The sequence below is a fragment of the Pezoporus wallicus genome, unplaced genomic scaffold, assembly GCF_028554395.1.
Source record: "Pezoporus wallicus isolate ANWC-B61680 ecotype Strahan unplaced genomic scaffold, APGP_CSIRO_Pwel_v1 contig_4710, whole genome shotgun sequence".
Classification (NCBI taxonomy): domain Eukaryota; kingdom Metazoa; phylum Chordata; class Aves; order Psittaciformes; family Psittacidae; genus Pezoporus; species Pezoporus wallicus.
The window spans coordinates 3,755,514-3,772,805 of record NW_026640647.1 but is presented as its reverse complement, the minus strand read 5'-3'; the positions used below and the strand labels follow the sequence as shown (position 1 = coordinate 3,772,805).

The 17,292-nt window shown below is 41.5% G+C and overlaps 1 protein-coding gene across 1 annotated transcript; it reads right to left on the bottom strand.

The window, feature by feature from the left end:
• Nucleotides 1–1,255: 1,255 nt before the first annotated feature.
• Nucleotides 1,256–12,570, bottom strand: COQ10B (coenzyme Q10B). The gene is made up of 5 exons (XM_057419831.1): nucleotides 12,429–12,570; nucleotides 8,607–8,747; nucleotides 6,953–7,145; nucleotides 4,425–4,526; nucleotides 1,256–1,520 (listed from the first exon to the last, which is right to left on the bottom strand). Exons 1-5 carry the CDS (start codon nucleotides 12,512–12,514, stop codon nucleotides 1,353–1,355), a joined length of 690 nt encoding a protein of 229 aa, XP_057275814.1. The 5' UTR covers nucleotides 12,515–12,570; the 3' UTR covers nucleotides 1,256–1,352.
• Nucleotides 12,571–17,292: the final 4,722 nt, after the last annotated feature.

Genomic DNA, 17,292 nt, shown 5'->3' with positions numbered 1-17,292 from the left:
GTGAAATGTCAATTGCTCTTTCTGGAAAAGTGGTCTGAAACTGCTCTGGGGCTGTCTGTCCTGAAGGATACCTTCCATGTCATTTAATACACCAGTCTGTAGTAGCCACATGGATTCCAGACACCGGAGAAAGGACCAGAAGCGTCACCTAATCTTCGCAAAGAAACTGGGTAATGCAAAGCAGCAGATAGACAGGTTTTAAAACCTGTTCAGACCTTATTCACTTACGTTTCTTCAGGGATTAAAAACAACATCAGGAATAGACCTGCTAAAGATACATCTTTTTTAATCAAGACAGCTTTTACTGTTGTAATGGACTGATAATTAAATAGTAGTATGGTACTGAAAAAACCCACAGAACTAAGATTTAGCCCTGTTGTATGGCTTGTAGTGACAACTGGCCTTGGGCATGCTTACCTGCAGTAAGTGGAAGACATCTTGTTCCTTCCGTCCAGGGAGGATAGCTCTGTGTACAGACTACTGTGTATCTGCTCTAGTTCTCACAGCTGCAGTGCTCATCTACTTGGGTTAAAGTTGGGTTGGAACAGGGAAGTGATTACATTAGATGAGATGTATCTATCCCAACCCCAGTGCAGTGTGTGACAGTGAAAGTTGCAGTTCAGCAAGTTCCACCTGCCAAATGTACTATGTGTTCAGTGGTGGCTGAAGCCTAGACAGCTACAACCCACTGGCTACCGCTGGAATCACTGCACTTGATTTATGGAATTACTGGAAAAATCAAGAGTGTTCAGATTGTGGTGTTCTTTCTATAGCAGTTATTGTTCAGAGTTAAGCAGCAGCTGGAGACTCCTGACTTAACCCTTGTCTCTCCCTTGGCTGACAAGCACCTGCTACTCCATGGCTGACAGACTGTTTAATGATCTACAGACCCAGAATGCGCACTTCCCTTCACTGGGGCAGAGGTGGCCGAGTTGATGCTGTTAAGTTATGCTAACAATAACTTAAATTTGAGGTCATATATTACAAAGCTGAAAAAAAAATAAATCCCCAAACAAGTATGTTACAAAGCTGAAAAAAATCCTCCCATAACCTTAGATAAGGCAGAACTTAGGCTGTGATTACACAAACTGTTTGACAAGTTAATAAATGGCAGCCTGTGACACCTTGTGTTATAGAAACTGCCAAGTGTCTGTTGTTGATAAGGCCTTAAGTTTGTCCTGATCGTGGCTTGAACATTCTGTATACATCTGGCTGAACCAGTGTGGTTTGTACAGTATAAAATTCCACACAAAGCTCAGGTATGAAATAGATGCCCCGAAGGAGGAGCGCAGCACCTCTTGAACAAATGAAGCGTACAGACAAGTTTGTAATGGAGGTTCTTGCAGTTCCCTTTACGTCTGATGAACTTCATGGAGCATTAGCTCCCGAGGTATGCTTGTTTCTGGACCGTGGAGCTTGGATGCTCTTCTTTCAAAAGCAGCTACCATCTGCTTTATCACTTCATCAAAAAATAGCGTAGCAAGTTTTGAGTGTAGAAGTGAACGAAATTCAAAAGAAACCTGTTTAAGAAAATAGAGAAGAATTGTTTTTCTATGTCTACCATTGTGGTAAAAAGTGCTGTTAGAAGAAGACAACTTCATTAAAGCATCTCCAGTTAGTCTGAAAGCTGCAGGAGAAAGAACAATTAAAACAGAGCTATAGGTGAGTGTGTCTGAGAAGAAAAGCCTTATTCCTTTGTCAGAGGACTGTCTCCCCAAGCTCTTCAGTTAGAATCCCTTCTTTCAGTTTTTTGAGGTAATCATTTCCATTTATCTAAACTCTATTTTACTGAATAAATGATGCATCACAGTCAGGATAATGAAAACTTATTGACAAAAAATAACTCAGTTATTTTGCACACAGGATTCACCCGGGGGCCATAAGTTCTCTGAAGAAAGTCCTGCATGGCATGGCAACAGACTTACAGGTAAGCTGGTGCAAACCTAAGAGCCATTTAAACCTAGCTCGAAATAGGTACTTGTGAACTACCAGCATTTTAAATCAGTCTTTCCATCTTGGTAGCTGTAGTTATGGTATGTTCAAACGAGATACAAATTTGAATGTGTGTGCCAAAACACGCTGTCCTGACACAGGCAGGCAATGTCAGCCTATAGCCATAAAGGTTAAGCTCTCTGTTCTGCACCCTTGGGCCTCTTACCACAGCACTAGAGCTTCTGCATTTTCTTCTAGCTACTGAATCTTGCATTTTAACTGAAGCTAATGCAGCAGTTAACTGTTAAGGCAGGCATGCAGGGAACTGCCTTTTCTCTCCACCCTCAGAAGAAAAGGTCATTTTTATGTCTAATAGTCTTCAATTACATTTTTGTGCTGTGCTGGCCTTCAGCCTAGCTAAATACTATTCCCCTAAGGCCATGGAATGGTATTGTTTAGGAACACAAAGCTTCCCAAAATGATTACAGACTTTTCAGGAAAAGCAGGTTGCTCTTCTGCAATTTTATCAGTCCTGCTATAGCCTGTCTTTTGGACTGAGATTGAAGTATTTTTGTCACTCCTGAAAAATCAGCAGATTAAATGCTATATTGAGTAAATGCAGCTGCTCTCAAATAGCTTATGAGTAATGCACATTAACTGCAACACAGGAGCACACAAGTAATTAAACCACTTGGCTTGTAAGCCAAGTGTAGCTTCACTTACAATTTGCCTGACCTCAAGCATGAGTAAAATTAACGTGCCTTTTGAAAGTATGAACGCTGTAGTTCAGAGCATGTAGAGTTGTGCAGGCCAGGTATAAGGAGTTTGGCATCATGTTCAGTTACTATGTAAAAACTTCAGGTACAGTACACACAAAGTTTGCACATGGTAAAAATGGTAGTGGACTTCAATCTATATACCAAGTCATTTAGGAGCTGAAACCAAACTAGTTCTCTGCCGCTTGTATATGTCTTCTGCCATCAAGCTAGCAAAACAGGATACAGTAGCTTGTGGGAACCAGCATAACCCAAAACTCATATTTTGTAAAGCAGATGAGCATTCTTGAAATCAAAGTTTTCTCTCCAGTATCTGTAATAGCACAGTATGTTTTGAGAAGGTTGTTGTGAAATGCTTATCATCCCTAACTGCACAGGCTCAGAGGCAAGTAACACAGCAGGTCAGTAACTAGCAAGGGTTGGAGTCCGTCAGGACTAGGCTTTGTTGAAGCAGTCTGCTTCTCAGTCTGCTTCTCAGCTGGCTACATTTGCTTCTGCCACCTCAAAATGGGGTAAGCAGTAAGAAGTAGAGGTAGTTTTTCCCCAAGAAAGTGAAAATGTCCACATTAAGCCCAGTTTTGGCTCCCTTTAGCTGGAATTCTTGATCTGAAATGTCAAAAGGTGGTGTGGGGAGTTCTCCTCACAGACTCAATATTTAGATGACAGTGTTTAAACATTTACATGTACTGGTTAGTAGCAGGATTTGACACTTTTTTGCCTGGAGAAATGAAAATACCACAAGCAAGTAACATGCAAATGTCATTGGCAAATCCCATGAGAAATGTATTTGTTGGACTGCCTATAGATTAATTTTTACAGTTGAACTGTATGAATTCAATAAGCTGAAAGTTGCTAACCTGAGGAAATTAATGTGCTAGTTTACAAATACTCCAAAAGCTGTTTTTTTTATTCACAGAAGACAATTTTTAAAGCAGAGAATCCCAGTAGAGGGCAGCAGGATCAACCCATTTCTGTGCAATTTTGCATCCCGTTCTGAACTCCAGTTTAGTTACATGCTCGATGCAACACCTACCCTTAACACTATAAAATGTGAGAAAACAATGTGATGACAGACTACATAGACAAAATGGAAAAGCAGTAACTTGAGTGAAAGACAATTTGTCTAGGAATAACAGGCTAAATCATGTACTGGATTTAAAGAAGGATAGTTTTGAGCTGCAGTGATATCCCTTCATAGAGGTGCAAGCAAAAAATCTGTTATACCTTCATTATAAAGGAAGGTGTAAGAGTAAAAATACATCAAAAAGTAAAACTAGAAGCTAGAAAATGAAATTGATCAAACTGAAGGCCAAACAGAATACCTGCTTTCTAGTACCAAGAACACTTAGGTTATAGAGCAATTAAAGGGGAAATAGCAAAGTATGTTTAGTATTTCTCCCTTTGTATTTGACTAAAAACTTCAGCATGTTTAGAATTGTAGGGTAAGAGATGCCAGTCCTTAGACTGTTTCATGATACATGGACTCCTCACAGAAGACTGCTATCTCTACAGGACATTGTAGTGGTTTCCATATGGTAAACTTTCCAAAAGTTTTTGGCTAGTAGTGACTACAACTAACTTGCTTTCAGGGTATCTGTTAAAAAAATAAAAACAAAAACGAAGGAGTACCACACATTTAATTAAAAAAAGCACAGCTGAAGATACTGTTTCTATGCCCTGTTCTGAGCACGTGATAGTCTGAATGCCACTACTTACTGAAAAATCCAATGTACATGTCCTTGGATAACCAGGGATACCTGGGCTGAAACGCCACACTGTTTCCAAGTGATTAAATAGTCTCCCATCAGTGCAGGATGCCTAAAATAGTGAAAAAGTGAAGCTACAATTAGGCTTGTACAGATGTGACAAATTGCTATTACTGTAGTTTGCATTTTGTTAGAGAGTGAAGGTCACGAGATAGTTAAAATTATTCTCATACTGCAGCCAACATGAGATCCCATTTGCCCAATGTCATTTATGGCAAAATAACTAAATTCCTTTTAAGGGAGAGGAAAAAATCTTGTTGAGAGTCATAAAACAGATCTCTAGCATGATGCACGGAACATCAGAATAATGCTATATACCAGAATTTTGAACAACACTGCTTTAAGCAAAGGATACGGATGTTAACTGGGTTTGTACTTTTTTTCTTTATATACTGATATATGGACTGGTAGTCTCAGGATGCAGGAATACTTAGCATCAAAATAAACCTCACTGAAGACAAACTTCAAGCATCACCTGTCACAAGATACTATTGTGATCAAGAGCTACCATGAAGGCAGCAAGACTTTACACTCAAGTTCATAATCAGCTTATATGTTGACTTTTAGTTACCAGTAAGCCATACCTAACATTTCAGGAATGCTTGCATACAATCCTCCTTCAAGACAACAAAGTATTCGCTGTAGTCAACTTCATAGTTTTTGTGACAATACTGATTTTACTGTCACTGATTTTTCTTTTGGCACATACAGCTAATTTTGTGAGGCTGTAATCTCAATTGGCTCTGAATTTCTAGAGAGAATTTCTCTAACTTTACTTTTTTAACTTGTTTTTACAAGTTCTTCCTGCTACCACAAGCAGCTCTGCTCCAACAAGACTACACATAATGAATAGGTACTGCTCATGCTTTGAAAGCCATAGTAAGGTAAGCCATCTCCAAGATCAATCAGCAGCACAAAAATGCCTACATTTTTGTGCCCAGGAATGAGATGCAGTACCTTGCTACTTCTTCAGCAGAAAGGGGAGGAGTGGAGGGAAGATTGGCCACAAAGAGCTGGGTTTGCTTTTCATGCAGCTGCCAGAAGGGCAAAAAGAACAGGAAAACTGCCACTGTGTCCCCCTTCCTCCCAGCCTTGTAAGCAGCAAACGCATTCCATGCTTCCCTGGTAGCTGCTGCTACCAGTGTGATTTTTCCACTGCTCATTTTGTTGTCATCCGTAGCCTGCTATGCTAGACCAGCCTGCAAGATGCCTTTGCCCAAAGTTATTTCTGAGGCCAGTGAAGTAGTCCAAACTTCACTGTCCAAGCAACAAAGTAGTTGTTTCTCTAGAAACGTTCCTATAGTTACATGAATATAATGAAAACTTATGAGAAAAACAATCCCAGCAGAGAAAAGGCTAATAAGTCAAGGAGGAAGAATTCTAAAGAAACGGCTTTCCTCACCGCTTCTGTGGTCTTTTCTGAGACAATAATTCCCCATTTGAGTGAATTAGAAGGGAAGAGAGTCCAGTCTTGTCAGGAAAGAGTAGAAATGGAGAGCAGTCAGCATGTAAAATGCAAATTTTTCCATTGTAGCCGCTCAACTTTCTTAGTAAAGTGAGACTTTTTTCTTTCCAGAATCAGTAAGTACCTTGAGTAAAGGCACTTAGCATATTCCTTTCTAAACTTATGTCTCTCCTGTACTTAAACCTATACCTATTTTCTGTTGTAAGCAATGTCTTTTAACAGGAAGCCTAAAAAAGAAAAGTGAACTAGGATATCTAAACAATTATCTTGAGCAGCAATAACTGTAGTATTTTCACTAGTTAATCCAAGAAATAATCAAGATCTGCCAAATGAAGGGAGAGGCAGTTTTGCTGTAAGGAATCTGTTCTGAGCTGTTCCTTGCCGAAACAGATTTGAACACGTAAGGCAAACAAGTAGTTAGAAGATCCAGGCACCATTTAAAATTTCTCCCTTTATATTTTTGTTTTAATTATTGCTCTTGAAAAGCTGAAAGGAGGAGAAATACAACTGCTTCTCTTCTGAACAGAGTAATTCTAAAACATGGTGTTTAAATCTACTCTGTCTTCAATACACTGAATAACAAGGTCTTCAGCTCGGTTTTAGACTTCACATATTAACTAGTTAAAATTGTCAGAAGTAATGACAGATACCAATTTTGCTAAGGCATCAGAAGCTACAGTCAAAGATAACTTTTAAGTCAGTATTAATTTTGCATTTAGAGAGGAAAATTATAACAAAACCAAAAAAAATGGTATCTCTTATTAATGGTTGCAGTTTCTCCAGCAAAGGCAAATTAAAATGGAACTCACCACCACCATTTGCCCGGTTATATTATAAAAGCACATTAAAATTCTCCCCAGTTAATCTAAAATCTTAAAAGCAACACAGATTTTGAGCCACATAAAGCACTCCCCTTACAAATTTTGTTTTGAAGCAAGACATTTCTGGAATATTTGATTTTCAAAGGTTACAGAAAGTTGCAGCTAAGAAAAAACCCACAGCAAAACAGATACCTTAACTAAATGAGGTCTCACTAGGGTAACAATCGATGTATACGTCTCTACGACAGGAGGGAATCCGATTTCTAACTGTGCTTTGCAGTATCCAGAGCGCTTTGTTAATACATCTGATCTTTTACACCAAGGAACAAATAGTTTGTAATTCTCCACAACAGCCACAACTTCATACATTTCCTGCATAGAGTACCTGGAAACAGAAACATTAACATTTGTTACAAGGTATATTAACCTCAAATTCAGTATTTAAAAGTTTCAAAGATGGTATAAATGGCATAGGCAGTTTGAAAAGTGAACATGCAAGTCACCTGCAAACACTACACTTGTTTCTGGAAATTAAAAATGCACCTTTGCTAACTAAGAGGGGAAAAAAAAAAGTAATAAACTGTACAAGTCTTTGCTTTAAGAAGCAAAACACCACACAACATCCAGCAGTAAAGTTAGTGAACAGTGAACCTGGTGTCTGCTACTTTTTGTATTATCAGGTAAATATGCATATGTTTCAAATGGGAAAAATATTTTTCCCAGCACAGCTAGTCTTCATTTAGGTCAGTCTTAGGCATTCCACATAAAGAACCCACACTTCATGGCTACAAAGAAAAGGTGTATCAGAACTGAAGTACTATATTTCATAAGGTTTAAATAGAGGAACACTACTTTCCTTATTTTAGCCCAAATAAAAAAAGCTTAATTAAAAATACATGCAATGGAAAAACTTCACAGAATAGCTGAGGTTGGAAGGAAGCTCTGGATATCATCTTGTCCAACTCCCCTGGCTCAAGTAGGATATTGAAATCACATGAAAGAATATGGTGGCAGTATTTTAGTTGATTCTACTGTAACGTGGCAAAGTATTACATAGCTATGGTTTTTAGTTTTTAGTTCTGACTCAGAAAAGAATTGAAGCACACGCTTAACTCCACCTGCGTTTAAAATGAAGCATATGTTCAACAGTACTCAACAGTAAGTACTGGACAAAGGCTCTTTTTAAGTGAATATGGGAAATCTGTTGCAGTTCAACAACTATCACATAAATGAATGTTAAGCATAGTAAAAACATTATGCTTTTAAACAAACAGTTCATACTATTCTGGATCAAAGACTGGGGGCAGATCCCAGTCTCATTAAATGAGGTGGAATTTTCCCACTACCTTTAAGGTAAACAGGATTTCAAAGTCTTTTTCTATATGCCTAAGTTTCTTCATCACACAACTAACTAATTTCCTGCTTTCAAAGAGAAGAAAATTTTGAGGAGTGAGAAGTACAACATAATGTAAGTGCAAACACTGGCATGGATTTGGGACAGAAGGGAACAGAGTTTTCACACTTGCTGATTTGTTCCCATTTCACCAGATTAAATCACTAGTGTATTCTTCCCTTTCAAGGTTATTTTCATTTTTTCATGGAATAGAAGGATTATTTCTGCAGTTTCTTTCTGTGAGGCAAGGGTTTGAGTTCCAGTTTCAGACTGGAAAAGCCTGATTTCTATAAATTCCAAAAGTCAAAACTCCTTTCTAGTCTCCAGTTGGGCAGAGTCACTGGGGCCTGTGTGTTCAGGGATGCTCAGTCTAACTTCTAGCATTTTGGATTAACCACAGCAAACACAAAATCAAGAAGCACATAAATTCTCTTTCCACACTTCTATACAAACCCGATAATTCTTCTTTCAGAATATTCTTTTCTTTTGTTTACTAGCGGTGCAGCAATGTTGAAGAAGGTTCTTGAAAAGGCATGGCTCCTTACAGGAGAAGGAGAAATTCTGGTCATCAGAATACCACAAGAAGCCAAGTGTCTGAAACAGTAGAAATGTTCTTAGATGCATTTAATGTCAGCAAAATAAATAACAATACATTCAGGTGAGACAATCTGTTGTTTAATGTTCCAGAAAACGTCAGATTCAGACGGAAAAGCAAAAACAAATGCTTGTAAGAGAACACGGATCATTAAAAGCACAAGGGGGACTTTTTTTTTCCTTAGGAGAAACTAAAAATAGCCCCCAGTCACGAGGAAAGTAAGTGGCAGAGTAAAATACAAAGGCCCTCATTAAACACTGGCAGCCTGAGTTCATGTACAAGCCTCACAAGCACTTAGCTTGCAGAACAGGCTTCCTTAATAGCAAAAGCAACACACAGTCTGCAATACTTTACCCCTCTGGAATATGCAAAGAGAAGGTTACACCTGGAGATATGAAGCTGAACTCTGCTACAATCCCTCTGCTGCCATCCTTCTCTTAGAAGGACAATCTCATTCTGAAAGACCTTTCAGAAAGTGCATCATTTACCCAGCTTTCTACATATCCTTCAGAATATATCATGCAAAACTTCAGACACAGTGTATTTGTAAGTAAAATGTAACAAATTACCTTTAAAAATGCTAGTAATTCTGAGATTGTACCTCTGTGTTCTTTGTGAACAGCTACACTAAAATCGAACAAATACCCACTGTGATTAATAGGTCTATTTTGCTAAATCACTGATTTTGCCTAGGTTAAGTCAGTTAAGACACAAAATGCTACCTCAAAGGCTCTGATTTTTGGCACAAGGAAGCTAAATATGCCACTATTTGTTGTCAGTGATTCCACAGACATAAGCTAAAGAGCAACCTAGGTCTTTCTCTGTTCTTTCTCTAATTAAACAATCAGGACCATACTTCTAGATTCACATAGTCAAAAATGGAACCAACCTTCCCCACTTAGCATTACACTTGTTTGGTTGTTTGGGGGTATTTTTTAAACTCAGTGAACAGATAGATAGTATTTTTTACTAACCAGCAAAGTAGTCTAGTGAGTTAGAGTTGCCAATTGTAAACAATTTAAATTATTATTCTGTTCATTAAAAATCAATGTAACTATGAATTCTAAAGAAACACAGTAATAATCTGGGCCTGACCCCATTGGTTTATATGGTCACTGTATTAGGAGACAGGCAAATAACAGATCGGTATTGAGTTCAGAGGAAAATAATCATCAGCAGATTAGAAACAATCTGTGCAGACCTTTTACAAATAAATACGCAGCTGTGATACAGAGAGAGTTTTGACAACAGAGACTGTAATCTGTGCAGTTGAAAAGGAGTTACTTAAAATGTGACAAGTATGGTATCAAAAAGGTTAAATAATAGGTTGACTTTAAAAGTCCAGACAAGTAACTCTGCAAATGTTTGCAGCTGCATCTCAAGGTATGTAGAGAACATAGTTTGGATTTTTTTTCCACACAGACTGGACAAGACTGTTAAGGAAGAGCATTGCTTTCATAGAAATGCTGGAGGGTGCCAGTAACATTGTAGCTGCCCCAACCAGGTTTATAGAAAGCGTTCAAATGCTTGGACCAGACTTCATTCTGGAGAGCTAATTTAAATTATTTTCTCCATGCAGGACTACATACAGTACACAGTCCAAATTAGCTGCCAGGTTTCTATTCTTGGTTTTATTTTTACTGTAATGCTATGCCAGTATATTTTTTTATGCAGTTTTATCTAGAGCCATTTCAGTTACAAGGCTGAAAAACAATATCTACACGTAATCTTTTAGCAGCCGTAAGACAACATCCCTTTCACAATTACATTGTCGTTCAAGGAAGGCAAGGTTAAGAGAGGCTATAATGCTAACAAACATGGGGAGGCTTCATCTCTCCCACGATTTTATCTGAAGAAAAACAGATGCTGTGACAGTGTGCTAGGCTTGGTTCCAGTTCAGGAAAGCACCCCTCTTTTCAAGAAATCACAAAAGCATGGATTCCAATGGACTCTCACACATGGTTTTGTGAACCTGATCAAGGCTACAGAAGAAAAGCCAAGCCCTTACCAGCATTCAGACACAAGGACCACCTCCATATTATCCTCCAGCAGTGACACAACCGTATCTGCTCACACTGCTCTGGCTGGCATTGTTCAATTCCTGCCACTCACTGCTTTCTCTGTAAACATTTGGGCACTGACCACTGTCTCACCTTAATTCCATGGCCTGAGAGGAAACATTTACTGGTCTATGGTATATGTATGTAAGTGATCTGTATTCAGTGATCATTTTTAATAGCTACAAAAATTTCTAAGCCTGAAGATTAATTTATTTTTGTAAAAAGCGATCTTGAACTCCTGACTATAAAAACTGAAATTAGCTGTAAGAGCAAACTGTTATCATAACCGTTAGTTCCATCAGGTTAGTGGTCCCTGATGGCCATTTTATGGTCTGTGAGACATGAGCTGATTCAAATTCTCTGTCAACAGCTGTTCCCATCCCCCAAAAATGAGTGTTGCCAACAAGTGTCATCTCAGTCTGAATGAGCCTAACTTACCACCTGAGTTCTTGAAGTCTCAGGACCCTACTCAGGACTTCAAGGGGTCTACTGAGTTGACAACAGGTACAGAATGTGAAAGCATCCCCAGCTTCAAAGCTACAAGTAATATAGTGCTGTTTTGGATTCAGCTTGTACTTGCTTAAAACCAGCTGCAAGATGGTTCTGCCTTACACAAGAAACATTTTCAAACCCAGTTTGCAAACAGTTACTTAATGAGCTTCCCTGTACTGAATATCTTCTCAGTCATTGATTTTGCCCTCAAGACTCTAATAAATTACTTTTTAAAATAGCAATTACGTTTGGATAGAACCATTTTAATACTGCAAATACAACCTAAAGGATGAAAACACCCAGGATAATAGGTGAGAAATGGTGGTCCAAGTTCACATTATACCGCTGCAGAGTAATAATTATGCCAGATGCTTGAAATTTGACATCATGAACCAATTTCTATTCCACTTTTTCACTGGTTTATGAGGATGACAGTAGGACTTCGAATTTAACAAACACACTGCTGCAACATTAGAACCCCTTTTTCTCCTAAGGTTTTAAAATAACACCCTCTGCTTGTTCTTTCAGTTACAAGATCAACCCTTCCCCCAAAGCATATTTGTTTCTCAGGTAGTTCCAGCCAGCCTTACATGTGATCAGGGGATAAGGAACTTGTTGCGTTATCTGAAGTGGAAAACATCCGGGCGCTTTACTCAGTTTTTCATCTCTGTTACAGATTGCTCAAAGTTACGCAACCGCCTCGAGCAAAGAGGCAACTTCAGAATCTGGTAATCGCCTGTTCTTCCAACGGCACTGGCCGCGATGAAAGGAGCCAACAGGTACCGCAGCTGAGGGCGGCGCCTCAGCCTCCCCCCACTGAACGCGGACCCGGGGCTACTTTTTCTTTTCCCAAAGCCACCAGCGTCCCTCCCGCCCCGCTCCTCGGGCGGGACGAGCCGGGCAGGGGCTCGCCCGGGAGCTGCCGCTGTGGAGCGGGCTGAGGGAGTGGGCGCCTCAGGCGGCCCCACCCCGGCCTCGGCCCTGCTCGTGGCTCCCCGGGGCTACCGCGGTGCCACCCGGCGGGCGGCGGGGACCGACGCGGCGGCGGTTCCGCGGCACGGCGGTGAGAGGAGCCGCGGTGGGACCCTATCTGTCACCCCCGCGGCCACTCCGCCTCGCCCCGCGTACCTGACAGCGGCCGGGCGCGCTGGCGGCGGGGCGGCAGCAAGCCCTCCTACCAGCACCCTGCCGAGCGACCGGCCGTTCCGCGCCATGTCGGGCCCCGCTCCTCACCGGCTGCCCCGCCCACCGGCCGCGCGCTGCCTAACGGCTGACAAGCGCGGAGCCGCGCCCCCGCCGCGCGCGCCCAGCCGCCTATCGCCGCTGAGGGGCCGGCCCGACATGGCGGGAGAGGCGCGCGCTCCGTCACGACACTGCTGCTCCTGATTGGCCCGGCGGCGCGCGAGCCCCGAGCGCGGCTATAATAGGGCTTGTGCGAGCGAACTCCCGCCCTTCCCGCGTGGCCCCGCAGTGCGCGTGACTGGGGAGGGGCGGGGCAGCGCTGGCTGAGGGCTGGCTGAGGGTTGGACCCCGCTTCGTCCGCAGGAAGGACTGCGGGAGCAGGTAGCGGAGCAGCCGGTAAGAGCCCTCGGCGGTCCAAGTGGCTTAGAAAGGCCCCTTGGCACCCAGCCGGGCGGGTGGCGGGGCCCTTGCGAGGGTCACATCGGCTTCCCTCAGCAGAGGGCTGCGCCCGCGGGTATGCAGCGCTGTGGTGGTTAGCCTGCTCCCGCTCGATGCGTGTGGGATTACCAACGTCATTAAAACCTACCGCTGCCTCCGCAGACCCGGTTACAGTCGCAGAGCATCGTTTAACTACAAATAGACATGAAAAAGTCGTGTTGTTACTTACGCTTTCTCATAATTTAGTTTTCAAATACAGGCTCCCTTAACAAAAGTATGTTTTACAACTGCCCTGCAATTGAAGAGCCACTATTAAGATACTGTCCAGTCACACATTTTGTATTATATGCAATCATGCGTTACACATAAGTTGTTTAAAAGTGAGTCTACAACACCTATTTCTATAAAACAGTATTTTTTTTTTTTAATTCAACAGTTGGTGGACTATTCAGCTCTTGACTGGGGACCTTGAACTGGCGCGTAATACTTGAACTCAACCTTATACTTGCACTTCGCAGTGTTTACCCATCCTTGATTTGCACATAGATGATGATAAGGTTGCTAGTCACAAGATCTGCAAATGACACAGCTAGGAATTAAGGGCAGATGAACTATTTTGCATTTAACTGAATTCATCAGGAGCTACAATGTAAAATCTAGAGGATTTTCATGTATTTTGCATAGCACCACTGCACTGTTTCTGGCATAGCAATAATGAAAATATTTGTCTGTAAGCCTGTTGTGAAAAGGATTACACTTGTTACACTTTCATAAGATTTTGGTGGGCCTGAAAATCAAAAAAACATTGAAACTTCAGTGTGTACTCACTGCCAGTTTTGAAATCCAGCTGCTGTATTCGCACCCTGTCCCACTCCCAGTGCAGTACAGGCTGTATTTATTTTAACTACTCAGGAAGAAAGCGATCAGCTCCAGACACCGGCCTCAGGTTCTCTCTGCTGGAGGAAGGCTGTGATGTTTTCTGCTTCTCCAAGGGGCTGGTACAGTCCTTACCCATCGCCCTCCTGCTGCCAGCTCTGGGGTGCTGTGCCAGTTGTGACATAGGCCTCCTGCGGGCCTGGAGCCCGGCTCCTCTTTAGATAAAGTCTAGGAAAGGATCCTCAGGCACCCCCAGGGAACACATTACCTTAGGAGCACGGATGACTGCCGCACTCCATCTTGCATTTATGTTTGTCAGGCTGCCCTTACCAGCAGTGACAGGCAAAGTGGGGATGGTTTGTGCTCAGGTCATAGACTACAAACCACAAAGCAGCTCTCATTCAAGCACCTTCAAAAAGTTCATAATCAGAAGTGTGGTTTTTTAACTCATTTTGGCTTTTCTGTGAGGAGGAGGATCCTTTCTACCTTGCTATTTGTTGACATCAGAAACAAGGGACTGGAAGAGATTTTATTTTGTGCTATTTTTTTCTTGCTCAAATTGTGTGAGAAGCTTTATGGAGCTGAAACGTAGATGCTGCTGTGAAATATTTCCTCTCTTTAAGAATTTGTTCCCTTTAATAAACACATAAATATCAATAAACTGACCCCAGCACATGAAGCCAAGCACAGACCTGGGGTAAATCAAAGGATTGGAACTTTAGACCAGGTTTGTGGCTTTTTGCTTAATGTCAGCTCGTGCTGGGTGTGGGGAAAAAATGAATACCAATAAGTTCTTCTGGGGAGAATCAGCAGGAGGGTGTAGTCATAAGCATGGCTTCTTTGAGTGAACCAGTGCCAGAAACTTCTAGGTGAATCAAGGACAGGCAGAGTAGTTGGATACTTCTTGCTGCAGCAGTGCCAGATAGCGATAGCTTAATCTGTCATGAAATTGGACCTGAAACTGTTACGTAAAGCAGGACCTCACAAGTCTAACTTGGGTATGCTTCCAGATCTACAAAGCTTATGGTCTCTTAAATCCAAGCTGTTTCCAACCCATACAGGAATGTCTGTGAAGTGTACGTACATGCCTATGAGGGGGAAAGGGACGGGAACTCGGGCAGGCAAAATAGGACTGGTACATTACTACCCTGTCAGTATTCTGTGACAGAAGGATTGTGCAGGAAGCAAAAGTACATATTCAGGGCTTTGACAGGCAGACACAAAGAAACTAGGGCAGCATACAGAATTTGGCAGTGGGGGGTGGGGGACAGTGGGAGAGACACAAGCAGAAAGCAGTTTTCTCATTGCTCATCACAGTGCAATTCCTGTTTGCTCTCATAGCACAGAACTCACTTTTATGTCGGAAATGGAATATTCTAAAACTGCTATTTTGAAGTGTTCCCTGGGGCCGCAACCCCTGAGCTCAGTTCAGTTTAATACCTGAGGAACTGTAATATTGCAACTAATATTCTGCCTCCCATAAGTTGGAAGTCAGGCTGAAGAAACAAGAGAAAGTTACTGCAAATTGATCTTCATCATGAACCCGAGCATGTGACATTTACTTAAAATAGTTACATGCATTAAATTCTTGCGGTAGGGAATTACTGTGTGCCTCAATCTAACCCTCACATGTCAGATGGACAGGCAGATGGCTAGATCAGTTGAGCGATCAAACATACATATTCACACAAATGCACAACCTTGGCTTTATTTTCTTTAAGACAATCCTCAAAAAGCCATAATGTGAACTACCAACTTCTATAAAGGGAATGATGAGTAGTGAATATGTGTTTTGCCATCACGCATTTATCACCCTTTTTGCAAATAAGTTACACATTTTACCTTATCAGAAGTTCTGAAGTTGGCTCAGCTTAGCTTGTTGCAAAGGCTTCTGAGGAGATCAGAGACTTAACAGTTTCTGATGATGAATAAAACAATAAAACTGCATGATAGTAAATAAATTATATAAAATTACATGTTACACTGTGTTATAAAATATCATTAATGTGCTGTATGATCGAGCAGTCATGGACTTTGAACTTAAGTTGTGTCTCCAGCTTTGGTGTTTTACTTAGGTATGTGCTTACTACTACTAAAGGTTGAGGAAGTAAAAACATCACCTTATTCACAACACTTGACTATAAGGTATCTTTTCCAGGGTTTTGCAAGTGGACAAAATCAATCCCATTTAGTTATGATGTGTACTGTAGTCAGTGATGTTGAAATATGTATATATTCCATCAACAGAAGTGGGAAAAAAAGTTCATAATTTCCAGATGAATGCAGAAGCTGCATAAGGACAGTTACTGTAGAACAGCTAAACAATTTCTGTTTACATTCTCACCTAGCTCATATTCCATAAACCTCTCATCATTCCTCCTACTCTCTTCTAGGCTACACCAAGTTTGTCTGTGTCTTTGTTGAACTGCAGAGTCCCAAAATGAACTCCATCATCCTGTACTCCATCAGTGCTTCTGACTGTGCCAAGTAAAGTGAAATGATTGCTTTCCAGGTTTTATAGGCAATGCCACTTTCAATGGCCTAGAATTAGATTTACTTACTCTGTGGCAGCATGTTGCTACTAAGAGATATTTAACTTTGATTTGCTGTCCACATGTGATCACTTTCTGATTTTTTTTTTTGGCTACTTTCAACTCATACTTGATTTCAAATTCCAATACATAGTACTTTGTCTGTCATTAAAGTGCACCTTGATCTTAGATTGTTTCTTGTATGGATCAATGTAAGATTATTCTGAATTCCTTCTTCTATCTGCCAGTGGTTTTAGCCAGTTTGGTGTCATCTGCCAATTTTAGAAACCTAACTTCCATTCTCTTTCAAGCCTTTACTAAAATACTGAATAGACTTGATTGCCTGAAGTGTTGTCTAGATCTGCCCGCATCTTGTGGCAAGTATACATATATATGCTTTATTCTTGTATCTAGCAATTCATCTGTTGGTGCGGGCCAGTTAGCCTGGTAAAACGAAACAAAGGGCAAGCAATTTGGCAAACATAGCAAAGCATCCAAATTCCAGTGGGACTGAGTATTGGAAAGAGACTGGTATCTGGAGAAACAAGTTTCCAGGAAACAGTTAACATGTTTGGTGTCTCAAGTGTGAAGAAGACTGCTTGTAGCCACATAGTGGAAGAATACCACTGATTGTCTTCTCTAGCCTGAAGATAACAAGGGAGCACTGAAGTGCTTCATACCTTCATACACACAATAGCTTCTTGCCCGAAGGCCACTAGAAAACATTGTCCCTCATCAAACGGCCTGAAAAGCACGGAGGGAGGGAACCTGGACAGTTACGCAGATAAACCCTGGTAGTGTGGAAAGATGCGCATCTGCACAGGCACAATGCTGCCTGCATCCCACCCAGATCACCTCCCCGGCACCGCAAACGGCTCAGCTCCATTCCGAGTCCTGTCCCTCTCTGTGACATCCGGCGGCCGCTCTTCCTGAGGCCAGCGCCAGCCGCCCCTTTCCCGCCGCCA